This window comes from Perca fluviatilis, chromosome 6 (genome assembly GCF_010015445.1).
Source record: "Perca fluviatilis chromosome 6, GENO_Pfluv_1.0, whole genome shotgun sequence".
Classification (NCBI taxonomy): Eukaryota; Metazoa; Chordata; class Actinopteri; order Perciformes; family Percidae; genus Perca; species Perca fluviatilis.
In genome coordinates, this window is record NC_053117.1 from 15416131 (window position 1) to 15430582 (window position 14452).

A 14452-nucleotide genomic window follows, 5' to 3' on the forward strand; every position below is an offset into this window, starting at 1 on the left:
ATAAGGTATGATATATAATACGTCCAATACGGGTATGATGAGGATAAGTATAAGATAAGTACACAATCTTCTAATTAGTCAATTGGAAGTAAAAGAAAAAATAGATAATTTAGTTTCCTTTGTTTGTTTTTTTCTTCTTTTCTTGTTCTGTTAATCTAATACTCCACATTCCAGTCCGGTGGCTATAATGGCCTATAAAATGGTTTGCCTAACGCCATTAAAACCCAAAGAAGTTTACTATTTGTCGGTCCAAGGTTTTGTCCACGCGGGGTCGCTGGTGCGTTCACTCTGCGCGCTGCTGAAATGCCCGGATGTTATTGTAGCTAGCTCTTTTAGCAAATCGGCTAGTCGCTGCGACGCCGCTGCTTCTCGCCGCTACGGTCTGTCGCATCGGGGACATTCGACCCTTTTGACACCCCCGGCCAATATAATCTGTTTTTTAACGTTGGTAACTTGACGTAGGTAATTTATCATGATAGAAGTTGACCGAACGGCTCGTTAATTTTAGGTCTTATCGTTGATTTTCCAACCGATTTGGCGGGACTAGATCGGGTTAACAATACGACGAGCTAAAGGCTAAAGCAGCTAGCTTTGAGACTCAGGCCAGTTTTTTTTCAGGTAGCTAACACAGCTAGCTCAGCGAGCTACCGCGGCTGTCATGGAAGACAAATCTTTTACTAAAGATTTAGACCAATGGATCGAACAGCTAAATGAGTGTAAGCAGCTCTCGGAAAACCAAGTCAGGACACTCTGCGAGAAGGTAAGTTAGTTGTATTATGTCTCACTCGGCCTCGCTTTCAATGTGGCCTACATTGCGAAATGGGCTCCGGCTAATTTCTGGATGAAGTCACAGCAAGGCGGTTATTTTCGCCCTGTTTTCGACCAGTCATCCTAAGATTGCCAATGTTTCACAGCTCTTTAGCAGCTAAATAATTTGATTAAAACACGATATTGTCGCAATGTACACTGCCCAACCCAACACAAGTGTTCTAATATGGGCAGTTTCCTGGTAACCGTACTCACAGGTCAGGCGGGCCTAAAATTTGCATCTTTACATCATTACCAGCAAATAAACGGAGCCCATTTTACTGCCTGTTTAATAACATGACTGCATTTTACCCAAAGATCAGGACTCGGCTAATGTTCAATTTTGGAAGTTGTATTCTCTCATTTTATATCGAAAGTGAACGTGCATTAATAAGGGCATGTTATGATTTGCACCGCGCCCTGTCTTTATCGATCAACCGGTTCATTGCATAAAGCTGACAGACGTCACTTCAGGCTTGTTGCACCACAAAGATAACTCGTCCGGTAGCTTTTATGCATCCTCGACCTTACTTACATTATCAAAACACACTATATAACATTAGATGTAAATCACATTACCGAGAAGCTGCAGGTTATCTCCTGTATGTGTAGAACAATTATTTTGGTTCCCTGTGGAAGTTAAATAAAAGGAAGGTGAAGGCTCAAAACCTTATTGTAGTTTGTTTGAGGAAATAATTGAAAGTGTCAGCTGAGTTGTTTTTTTTAGGAGTGAACAATCCAATGTGGGGGTGTAATTTAAATTAGTAATAAGTAGTAAGGGATGTACACGATAATCAAGGTACTAGCTCATGTAACAGGCCTGCAAATGACAACACTTTCAATATTCAATAACATGTCTAAAAAATAAAGCTCATCCCAAGTTAGCAGAGAGCAAAATTATGTTTTCAAACTGCTGTATTCACAAATGAATTGATATCTTGCACTCTGTTGGATGGTAAACTTTGATCACCAGCTCTTATTAAGCTTTGACTTGTGTCTTAAGACTATTGGCTGTTGACTGTTAATGCAGTAATAACTGCAGAAATACCACTAAAAGAAACTCATTGTTGGGATTATTCAGTTAAAAAAATAGCACTAGCACATCATGTCGACTGTGAGGATTTTCTGTATTTCTTTTTCATATCCTACATTTAATGTCTAACGTCACCTTGGAATCTTTCTCTTATTTATAGACTAAACAAGTGATAAAAAATAAGCAGCCATGGTTAAATAATCTGACACTACACAGAAACCTAGTAGAACAGAAGCAAACCTGAACGTTTCCTGTTAACAGTTTAGCGATTCCCCCCCATTTTTATCAGCCAATGCTTTGCTTTTAATTCTATGCCCAAGTCAGTTCAAACACTAAGGTGTTCTGTGAGGTCACATAGCCTTCAACACCTCAATAACTTGTCATTATGTTGTTGAGACTAAACGTGGATGCATATGGCATGAGTTACTATTTGTCTATATGAAGAGTTTTTTTTATCCTTCTGTCTGCTCGCATGATCACATTTAAGTAAATGTCTTTGAAAAGGGCACCAATTAAATAAATAATCTGTGTTTATTTCTTGTCCAGGCCAAGGAGATTCTGACCAAGGAGTCCAACGTTCAGGAGGTGAGATTTCCCATGATACCGAGAAAAATCTAACTTACTGATTGATTTCCAGTACGACATGTATGGAAGAAAAAAAATGTCAGTTACTTCACACGTAAAATAACTTGCATTAACCGCAATAATTGAATTTCAGAATTTGTCTGGCCAGTCAAACTGTCTCAATCTCCAGTTTGAAGACCTGCTTCAGTAATGGCCATTGGTCCATATCATAAGTTAAAGTCCTTGCAGAGTAGAATTTTAATAAATGAATTTGTTACATAAATACAATCAGGAAAATGTCTAAGTTCCAGTTTGTGCTGATAAACCACAGAAGCAAAATTTGTTTTATCTTCTAACTTTACTGTAACGGTAAATATGATTACATACAGTAAACTTCACCAGGAATTGGTATAAGTGTATTACATCAGTGGTTCCTCACCTTTTTTGGCCTGTGACAAGGGCTGGGCGATATGGCCTTAAAAAAAAATCTGATTTAAATTGATTCCGAAATTATATAATTAAGCTATATATTTAACAACAACAAAACGGATGCGTGAGATAAAGCTGTTTTCACACATACAGGTAATTCACTTGTCGTTCCTCGCCTAAAAATTCAAATCATTTTGACTTTAGTCGCGCAACCGTGCCCCTATTTTCACCTGTTGCTGAGTAACGTACATTAAAATCCCATGGTCTCATGAGTGTAGCATACCTGTAGCAAGCTCCTCCGTAGTAACTAGCGGTAAAAAAAAAAAACGTCGGAAGTGGAGCTCCGTGCTATAGAGCGGTGATTGCTAGTTATTTAAGCCGCTACAGACCTCCGTCACAGCTCGTCGTATTGGCGGCATTTAGTAGCTGCGTTGAGCCGCAACAGAGTTCCTCAACACCAGCTCCGGTGCTCCGTCAGGTTGGCTGTAGCTGTTGGTTCAGTTATCCGAGAATAGGAGACTGTCAGCCGGGTACAGAGCACCACGAGCTGCCGGTCATTTCGGCGGAGATTACGTTTAAGTAAGTAATGAAACGACTAGTAAGAAAAGAACTAATGTTAGTCCCTGTCGCTGCCATGTTGTTTGTGTATCTCTATGGTAAACGCGCGGGGGAAGGGCTGAGCCCGTTCGGAACTACGGGAGACCAGAGGGGAGCGTCGGCGGATGTTAAGGAGAAAACCGTTTTTTTTCATTTAAACAAATCAACGTTAACTACACATTCGAGTTAATCGATCAAATTGATTTATCGCCCAGCCCTAACTGTGACACCTTACAAGAAAAATGTCTACTTGCATCCCAAAATTTCAAAATCCGAGACACTTAGAAACAAATCAAAGTGCATACAAATCATCAAAACAACAAACCGAGACGCATCAAACAGGACAACAGACTGTTCAAACTTCGCAGGAAGGTATCCAAACTGCATCAGGGAACTAAAATAAAACAGTTTTAGAGCTTTATTGCAGGAAGTCACATTAATCTCCTGTACAGCACAAATAAGCGCACACATACAAGTGAAGATGAGTTGTTCCTAAATGAGATTTACACTCTCTGATTAAACCAACCCGTATTAATACTGCTTTAGCAGTGACTAGAAGTTTTTGTTTGACTAAATTTTGTCTATTTATAATGGATGTCTTTATAATATTTAAGGGAATAAACAAATGGTATCTGGATGCTGACTCTGTGTGGTTCCCTCTGGCGTGTTTGGAGCAGAATTTGACTGAGCCTCTGAACAATATCACACCTTGTTTACACTGTAAACCATGTCTTTGCCAAGCTCCAGGTTCTCGCACACTATCCTTTTTTGAAACAAATCTCCCAGCAAACATACAAAAACTGAAATATTAAGCATATCCTTTTAATAAACAACAACTCAATGTATAAATGAATAAGCAAAGATAAGGAGGTCTTAAAAAGCATAACTTTATCTAGCATGACTGTTTTTTTTTTCTGCTTTCCTCTTCATAAAATTAAGTTGTAATAAGTATAAATACAAATATGACAAATATACTAATGTTCAAGTGTGAATGTTAATTCTTAGCATTAAATGGTAGTTTGACCAATACCTCAATTCTTCTAGATCTTTTTAGTCAAGTGGACTGTTAAGTTTTATTTTAATCAAAAAAAGTAAGAAAAATATAGTATCTGTTACATTATCAGGGGATAACATTAATATGCCAATAATCATGCAAGGACTTAATCAGATGTTTAATATAAAAAGCTGAAGCTGCAGAAGAAATAGGAAAGTAGAGAACTAATTGAAAACCTAAAGCTTCATCTCAAAATGAAATCTCGTCATTGTTATGTGACAAGTGTTATGTTAATCTGTGCCGGGGAAATGTAATCGTTGTTTCATTACTGTTAAACTTGGCCGGGACCATTCGCCTGTGTCCTCAGGTGCGATGCCCCGTGACGGTTTGTGGCGACGTCCACGGTCAGTTCCACGACCTGATGGAGCTGTTTAAGATCGGAGGCAAGTCTCCCGACACCAACTACCTGTTCATGGGAGACTACGTCGACAGAGGCTACTACTCTGTGGAGACGGTCACTCTGCTCGTCACGCTAAAGGTAAACACTGCCACTGTGCTCTTGGTTTGGTTCACAATAATCTCAGGATATCGGCAGATGTCTTAAGTCTTAGCATTCAGCTACTAGGGGTGGGAATCAGCAGAGGCCTCACGATACGATATCATCCCGATACTTATGTCACGATACGATATATTGCGATTTTAAACACATTGCAATATTCTGCGATATATTGCAATGTATTACCTTTTTTCCAATTTCAGATTTTTCCCAATTTAAAATGATGTCCCGAAAGGACAGTTTTGTCAACATCTTTTTATCCAAAAAAAAAAGATAAATTTCTCTGTTTGTTCATCTCACTTCAATTTTATTGCTGCAAAATGTGATTGTCAAGCAGACAAACTGACCAACACATATGTCATAAAAGATCGATACTTGGCGTCTGTGTATCGATACAGTATTGCCACGAAAAATATCGTGATACTATGCTGTATCGATTTTTTTTCCCCCACCCCTATCAGCTACCCCCAAAAAGGCCTTTTAAAAAGTTATACATTTCATTAACAAAGGTCTCTGCTGGCTGTAGACTGTGATGTTAGTTATAATTCTTCTTGTATGTGGTTGGAGGCATTCAGGGGATGTTGTACACCTATAAACTCAAAGTAGGGTTGTTATGACACCTTTTAGACCTGCAGCAAACATAGTCACTCCTGTTTACTTACAGCAGATGGGAAGCTTTTCCTCTCAGAAGTCAAGATTTTAGTTAAACGTACACAATTAATAATTAGTGATTTTCTGCTGGTTATCTGTGCCCAGGTCACATTTAAATGGTTTTATTTTATTACCATTGATTATTGTATGCGGCTGAGAAGAACTGATATGTGACAATATATATCTGTATAACAGACTGTTGCTAAGAATTACAGACCGCTGCCATTGATGGAGGTTTGATCATAGATAAAATAACATTTTTAAATCCGTATTTGTATTTACATACGGAGCTCATACGGCTGATGAGCGGATCCTGAAGGGGGATAGAGCGTGAAGCGCTAACAGAGTTAATGGCTAAATGCTGCTGAATTTGCGCAAAACTCGGGCAGTGTGAACGCACTATTACCTGCTTGGATGAACACACCACGTGCAGGGCTGTTATTGGTCTTCACATGGAATTTTCAAACAATAAAAACATGATTTCTGTTCACAAAATGTCATTTCTATTGATTCAATTTCTAAAATAAAGTCGATGAGAAAATTACAGCATGGATTATTAAGTTTAGGTGTCCTTTTATCAATTTACCATTCCCACATTGAGCTCATCTGATTCTCTGGAGGTTTCCCGATTTAAAGATCAATCTGAGCTCTATATTTAAAGTCTTAACTCTGCGAGGCTACATGCCTGCTGACATTACATCATTTATTGTTACAAATCTAATAAGCAGGAGACTGAACCTATTGGCCTGCCTTCGTCAACGCATCTAAAAATAACCTCCGCTTACTCTGAACTGGTTTTGCTTAAACAAAAGTGAACAAATTGAGTATTAATTGAGAGAATAGTCAGCAGATAGTTACAACAGGGCTACACCTAACAATTTCTTTATTTGATTAATCTGCTGATTATTATCTCAATTAATTGTTTGCTCTATAAAATGTCAAAAATGCCCTTCCCAATTTCCCAAAATCCAAGGTGACCTTTTCAAATATCCTTTTTTTTTTTTTTTTTTTCGACAAACAGTCCAAAACTCAGTTCAGTTTACTATCGCATAAGTCAAAGAAAAGTAGCAAATCTTAATATTTGAGAAACCGGAACTTGCGAATATTTGGCATTTTTGATTGAAAACGATTATTCAGTAATGAAAACAGTTGTTTATCATCTAATCGATTATTGATTTATCGCTATAGCTCTAAATGAAAACAATTTCCGGTTACATCCCTATAGTTACTAAATTGGTGATCTTTTATTTCTGTGTCGGCAACATCTGGCCTATCCCACGTGGGATTACAAGACACTATTTTACAAATTCATCTTTCAGTAATACACAAAGTACCTTTTTTTTTTTTTTTTTTTCCCCACAGTTAACAGATTTAAAAATATTCTCTAACTCAGTTTTTTATTTTATTTTTTTTAATTTTTTTTACTGTTCAGGTTCGTTTCCAGGAGCGAATCACCATCCTGCGAGGGAACCACGAGTCGCGGCAGATCACGCAGGTCTACGGCTTCTACGATGAGTGCCTGAGGAAGTATGGCAACGCCAATGTCTGGAAGTACTTCACAGACCTGTTTGACTACCTGCCTCTCACCGCGCTGGTGGACGGACAGGTAGGAGGATTAGCCTGGAAAACGTGTCTGTCCCGTAATTACTGATTCCCCACCCCACCCCCCCATCTTGCCAGTAGCAGTGAAACGATGTGGTGTTTTTGTCTTGTGATGTACATCCTCTGATACGGGATATTACATGTAGAGGTCGACCGATATGGGTTTTCTCAGGCCGATGCCGATCTTTTGAAATCAGGATTGGCCGATACATGCTGCAGATTATTTTTGGCCAATATTTGCTTGTTTTTAACCTCTATTTGAAAGATAAAATGTAACACTAATAAGTACTTAAGATACACAAAATTTCTCAACAAAAACATTTATTGAACACTTGAACACCAATCTGCACTTGTATACTTACATTAAACATGTATAATGTAAAAACATATATTGTATAAATAAACAAAACGGGTAAGAAGAGAGAAAATAAATGTAACTTTGTGAAATAAACTTTTCAATTAAAAGAAAGTTTAGTGCACTTAGCAGCATTTATCAAACAGCTGAGAACAATAAAATAAATTGACCATTTTAACAATAGTAGTGCTGACACACAGTAGCAGCCAGCAGCATTTCTTTGTTTTGGTGTTGGCTGGGTGAAGCGCTGCCATAAGGGGGTGGTTTTCTTTTCAGCCATCAGACTTAATGACTAAAAAAGGGGGAAAATACAAGGTTAAGTTAGTATTTTTGTATAGTATCTTCTTCGTCATTTTATAGATATAGGTATAGATATAAAATCTAACATTTGTTTTATAAATCAGCTAATAATTCAGTGCATTGTAAGTGATACAAGGCTAAAAAGTTTCTATCTTCCTAAAAACTGTCCTGAAACATGTATTTTTGGTTTGTTTTGTTTGTTGACAGACAAAGCCAAATGGACAAAACCTAATTAAGGGGGGGAAACAACTTTAGGCCATATGGTCAAAATTAAATGATTTAATAATAATGTAATAACTTATAACAATAACGTATTTCGCTAGTAAATTGCTGTTGAACGACAAAAACAACCACCATGGCAAAAGGGTATTTTACAACAACTTTGAATGCACCGTGACGCACCGTCTGTGTTGTTCTTCAGACAAGTAGCTAAACAACGGCAGCAGCACACTGCTTAACATACTGCTGTTGGATCCTATACAGTGAAATAAATCACACTTTACACCGTTTAGCTGTCAGCATTTTAATCGTGTTTAATCCATCTGCTAGCTAAGGGTAGGCTAACGTTAGCTGCTGACGAGTGTAATGTTAACTAGCGTCACATTCTGCGATGTTTGTTATTCTAACATTCGTTTTCGGAGCATCAGAGAGCAACGCAGGCATATCGGTGGCGCCGAAATGAGGTACAGAAATCCGCGTTGCTCTTCGGTCCGGTAGATACGGGTCGTTAAGGCACAGGTGCCATATTAGCAGCGGGTCTACTCTGTACCAACCCTAGCAACGACGCTAGCAAAGCAAAGCCAGTCCTTCTAGCCTATGGTGCGGTGGTCTCTTTTAACTACAACTTCTTTCTCTGCATTGAGTTGACAACCCTCTCAAATATAGACACACAAACAGAACAAATAATAAAAGTCTCAGATCCGCTGTCTGTGCAAAATTCTAGCTTAATTATTGTGACATGACAGCATGACGCGACAGCTATCAATATCCAAAGTAGCCAAACGTCATGTCGCCTGTTCATGTTTTTTCTCGAAGTTGGCAGTAACATGTCATACGGTTTTCATTAAATATATATGACTTATAATAATTTAATCCTTACCGTTTTCTCCGAGGAACAGCTCCTTCCTTAGGCACTGGATGAGCCTGCTCACTCTGCTAGTAATTGACTCTAGGGGCAGCGTGCGTCGAACACGTTCTCCACAACAACACCAGGCTGCCCGCAGATGCGCCTGCCTATTAATCGGCTTGATATTGGCCGATGCCGATTATGTAAAAAAAGCCGATTAATCGGTCGACCTCTAATTACATGATGCTATAACAGCAAGTAGTCACTGTCGAAGAGAGAAAGCTGTTTCTTAGTGTTTAAATATGTATATGTGTGAGAGAAGTCTTTTCGTTGTTTTACTTTCAGGTTGTGTCAAGTAAAATCTTCCAGACTGTAATTGTAAAGCTGCAGACGCCCTCTCATGTTTAATAGTGCAGAGTATCTTCAATCAGCGTAATTTCTTTCTGGTTTTTATTTCAGATCTTCTGTCTCCACGGAGGTTTGTCTCCCTCCATAGACACTCTGGATCACATACGCGCTCTGGACCGCCTGCAAGAAGTCCCACATGAGGTACACACACATCGAAATGCTGAAACACTGAATTTCAATTCAAGTAGTGCATTTGTTGGTGACTAATTTCAGCGGCAGATTAATCCATTTTTTGTGCGTATTTGGAGAAGCAGAACAATGTATGTGGGATTGAGTCTAAATAAGCCAGTGTTTGTGTGTTCATGGTATGTGGCTCGGAAAGAATAGGATTTGCTGCACTGAAATAATAGTAATAGTGATTTATTTTTTTTTATTTTTTTTTTCTCTGTCTCAGGGCCCGATGTGTGACCTGCTGTGGTCAGACCCTGATGATCGTGGTGGGTGGGGCATCTCTCCCCGAGGTGCCGGCTACACCTTCGGACAGGACATCTCTGAAACCTTTAACCACGCCAACGGCCTCACTCTGGTGTCCCGCGCCCATCAGCTGGTCATGGAGGTAACACAGACACGCACACGCTAGTGCTGTTGGAACGAATTTCGGGATTTGAATATAAGTCGATAATGTTAGCTGCCCTTTAGCTGTCAGTGTCCGCTTCGACTTCATATATTAACTAGTAGCTGTATTCTCATTAATGGGACAATCTGCAAGAAACGGGTTGCTAATAAACCGCTAAAAGATAGTGCCGGTTGGCAAGGCTATCAATGCTGTTAGCACGGTGGCTAACACAAACGTTACTCCGTTTTATAAATGTCGTTCGTTGCTTTCAAATATTCTGTGTGCTAACCGAGCACCGTTATTCGCTTCACTACACTTGTTAGATAATGTTTGATTACAGGTTCTGTGTTGATTTGTTGCTGTGTGCCCGTGGTGAGTTTAGTTTTGTTTGTTAGTATATTAAATGTCAAAAAGCTCCAAAGCCCAAAGTGATGTCCTTAAACTGGTTGTTTATCTGTCCAAAAGTCCAAAACCACAAAATATAAAATTTACTATCTTTTTTTTTTTTATGTGATAAAACAAGCACCAAATCTGTATATGTAAAAAGCTAGAACCAGAAAATGTTTGCCATTTTTGCTTGAAAAATTTAAGTTGACACGCATTCTCCCCCACAAGTGGACTGAAGAACGTTAAAAACCCTCGCATCTCCATGACAACCTAATATAATGAAGTTGTAATGATGCAGTGCTTCTCCAATTCCTGTTTCTGTACCAGTTTTACTCCCACTGGTTCGGTGTGAGAGTCTCTTCACCTGACACACACTTTGTGTTAAAAAAAAAATATATATTTGCAGGCAAATGCAGGCTGTATTCAAAACTGCCTACTGCAAAATACTGAATAGAATGCTCGGCAAGGCTTAGCCAGATTCCGGTTTGGAAAGTGAACGTGGTTATGACCGAGCTCTTTGCATGGTGGGACATAGTAGGTGAGGTAGACTGTTCCAATGCATACTTGAGATTTTTTCGAATAAGTACGACATCCAGGTATTTTTGGCATACTGCAGATTTGGCTTTTGTTTGCATACTACATGCAACATTTAAGCCAAATTGGTACATATTGCTAGTATTATAGGCGGTTTCAAATACTGCCACAGTTATACAAGAGGATCCTTTACCAGTCTAACACATTTTATTGTACCTTCAGGGCTACAACTGGGGCCATGATAAGAATGTGGTGACCATCTTTAGTGCTCCAAACTACTGTTACCGCTGTGGAAACCAGGCAGCCATCATGGAACTGGACGACACTCTGAAATACTCTTTGTAAGTATATGGACTTCACGTTTACCTCATTTTCCGGTAGGGCTGAGAGATGGACTGAATTTATTTTTAAAATTAGATTTATTCTTTCACGACCTGTAACATTTCTACATAATGTATTACAACGTGCACCTATGAGAGTAGCATAGATGATATCTGGCTACATTAGCTGTGGTGCAGCCGGCCAGTATCTGCTACTTAAACTAAGTGAAGCCTCTTGTACTGACCCTCCGTAGCTTTGTGGAATAACCTGTATTTTTCAAAGACAGCCATGTAAGTGATGCAGTTCCTTTTTATTATTCTCACTCAACTGCACATGTAGACCTAAAATTGTGTTTGAAACATTTGCAGAATGAAAAATACAGCAAAATCGCAGAATCAGAATCAGGTTTATTGCTACAGTAGGTTTTTTAAGGAATTTACCTTGGTATTTTGGTCCATACCAATAAACATAGTAAAAGATTATAAAACTAAACAAGTTAAGAATATAAAATAGAAATGTACAATAAGAAATCTGTAAAATAAGTGTTTATTATGCCATGGTCTGGGTGAATACTCGATCCTGATTGGCTGCAGGTTGTCCATAAAAGTGTTTACACTTACTAAAGGAGTTCCAAGGAAACTGACTGTTTACTGTTTTAAATGAATGTGCTACATTTAAAACAAAAAGGAAATGTGAATCTGTTATTTTTTACACTGTGTAGTGCTTCAGTGACTCATCCTCTTAACACCACAGGATGGCGCTAAAAATGTTAGTAAAAGACGTATCGTTTTGGGGATAATGACATGGCTGGATAGCTAGCTTTTCTTGATGTTAAACATACTGTCAAATTATTTGTACTGATTGCCAACTGTACACAATGTTATTGACTTTGGATCTTGCTAGCATAGCGTTAGCTTTCTGGCTCGGAGCTGAGCTGAAGGGTTCTACGAGCTGAGCGGACTATAAATATCTCCCGTTGCTAAGGGAGGCAAGTCTTATCTAAGGTCCGTTCTATTCCCTGGAGCAGGGAAGAACATTTGCATTGCATAAGAATCTTATGGGATGGGAATGATTGTTCCAGGTATTAGTCAAACCTTCAGGTATAGCCAGGCAAACAGTTATTGTTCAACTTTAGATTTCGATTGTAAAACGTATTAAAATATGAATTTTTTTTATTTTATTTGGCAAGTGACCATGATGTAAGCAGGTTAATGCCCTTCGCGGTGTCCATTGCCAGGTATTGATTAACTTGATGAGCTGCGCGTCGGATGGTTCATGCCTCGCCATCGTCCATTAATACCTGACAATGGACACCTCGTCGGGCATTAATCCTTACATAATGGCCAGCTGTACAGTGTCTAAAACCAAAATATTGACTAAGGAGTGCATATTGTTCCCAACATGAAAGGGTAAATTGGTCTATTATCAGGTATTCAGCAGAGATGATCCTTGTTGTTTTTATTTAGACAGAACCTTGGTTCTCTGTTCATTGCAGACTCATGTTAAATAAAAATATTGGGGGCTTTAAAACACGTCCCGTGACACAAGCCAATTTTTTTCATTGCCGCGTTTGGGAAACCTGGCAAAGAGACCTCCGAGAGAAAGATGGCTAGCAAAGCTCTGTGAAGTCTTCATCGTTATTATGGTCAACTAAACACATGACTAACAGATGTTAGTTATGGTTAAAGTCACATGATATCCACTCCTGTCTGTCACAAGGTTAAATACATGTGGCTGGATGTAAAAGTGAAAGTAAGCAGATTCTGAGTGCTCTCATCTGTTCACTTCAATGTTTACTCCAATCAAAACTAGTTATTACGTAAAGGTTCAGTGTTATTGAATATTTGCACATTAGCATGCTAATATGTCACCGTTTTTAGATTAAAAGGATGTAAAGTGGGAATATTTTAAATTACATTTCACAAAAGTGAAACAACGTCCCCCAAATTAATCAAATCATCCCGCCCCATCGACCCTACATGTTGCATTAACATCAAGTCTCCACATTAGGGATGGGCATCTCTTGTCTAGGCATCTCGATGCACAGCCAACAGTCTGATACATTCATCATACATATGCAGCAACTGCCGATACGATTCACCCCCATTTTAAAGATTAATGTATAATTGTTTATTAGGGTTGGGTAACGTTTGTTTTCTTCCCGATACCGTTGCTAAAGTGATACTTTTAAAACGGTGCCTTAACCAATTTGTTTTAGTTTTTTGAAATATTAAAAAGAAGAATAAAGAAATGGCACAAAACAGTCAGCGACATTAAAGAACGGCTTGTTTATTGCTAATATTAAGGTCATATGGTCAAAATTAAATGATTTATTAATAATGTAATAACAATAACTTATAACAATAACACATTTACCAGTAAATTGCTGTTAGACTAAAACAACCGCTACTAGGGTATTTTAATAATAACTTTGAATGCACCACGAGGCTCACCAGTTTCTAGTGAACACACCGTCTGCCATATTAGCAACGGGTTTCGGTACCCAACCCTATTGTTTATTGAGGTCGTCAATAACAATCCTTTTCTGTCTCCACAGTCTTCAGTTTGACCCCGCCCCCCGCCGTGGCGAGCCCCACGTGACCAGACGCACTCCTGACTACTTCCTGTGAATGTCCAAAACCATCCCTGTCAATCATCTACAAACCTCCACCCACCTAACCCCCCACCTCCCCATTTTGGATGGAAAGAAGATATTAATAAAATAATACTGTACCAGGGAGAATAGAAATAAACAATTGGCTGATGAACCAAGATTTTAACAAAAAGAGAAACCTAAAGAACGGCCCCCTCTACAGTCTTGTTTTCAATATGCTGTCATTAATGCTGTGCTTCTGGGGGAAAAACTATGATCTGTTTTCTTTTGTTTTGTTTATTACATGTTTGAAAACGAGATAATAAAACTACCAACGTGGACCAAATGTGCCATATTCTGATCCTTTTTACAACATGTACAACGCGCGCAATGTTTCTTTCTTTAGTTTTTGTTTCTGTTTTTTTTGGTTGTTTTTTAGACCAGCACTATAACCCTACCTACCTGACAACGTCACCACCACACCACACTTCTTCTTCATTGCATATGTGCTTTTTTCTGTTGCAAGAATAATTTTAAAAAAGGAGGGGAAAAAAGGAAGAAAAAAAAATTGCTTCAAGTAGTACAGCTGTCAGTTTTAGCTGTCCAGGCTGCAGCCGGTGGTCATCTCAGCAAGTATATTACTGTAATTTGAATAAAGACAACAGACGTATGAAATAAAAATGTCCTATTGACAAACTA

General features: G+C 38.7%; 1 protein-coding gene across 1 annotated transcript; it reads left to right on the plus strand.

Annotated features, from left to right (window-relative positions):
- The first annotated feature begins 325 nt into the window (after positions 1-325).
- On the plus strand, positions 326-14452 carry LOC120560841 (serine/threonine-protein phosphatase 2A catalytic subunit beta isoform). The gene is made up of 8 exons (XM_039803723.1): positions 326-760; positions 2387-2425; positions 4792-4962; positions 7064-7237; positions 9414-9503; positions 9757-9918; positions 11062-11180; positions 13718-14452. The coding sequence occupies exons 1-8, from the start codon at positions 659-661 to the stop codon at positions 13788-13790; spliced, it is 930 nt and encodes a 309-aa protein (XP_039659657.1). The 5' UTR covers positions 326-658; the 3' UTR covers positions 13791-14452.

What these genes read in the sequence shown, in the direction of transcription:
- LOC120560841 (XM_039803723.1), top strand. Translation starts at nt 659, where the DNA reads ATGGAAGACAAATCTTTTACTAAAGATTTAGACCAATGGATCGAACAG. An exon ending in TCAGGACACTCTGCGAGAAG is followed by an intron (nt 761 to 2,386) that starts GTAAGTTAGTTG and finishes TTTCTTGTCCAG; the next exon opens with GCCAAGGAGATTCTGACCAA. An exon ending in CTCTGCTCGTCACGCTAAAG is followed by an intron (nt 4,963 to 7,063) that starts GTAAACACTGCC and finishes TTTACTGTTCAG; the next exon opens with GTTCGTTTCCAGGAGCGAAT.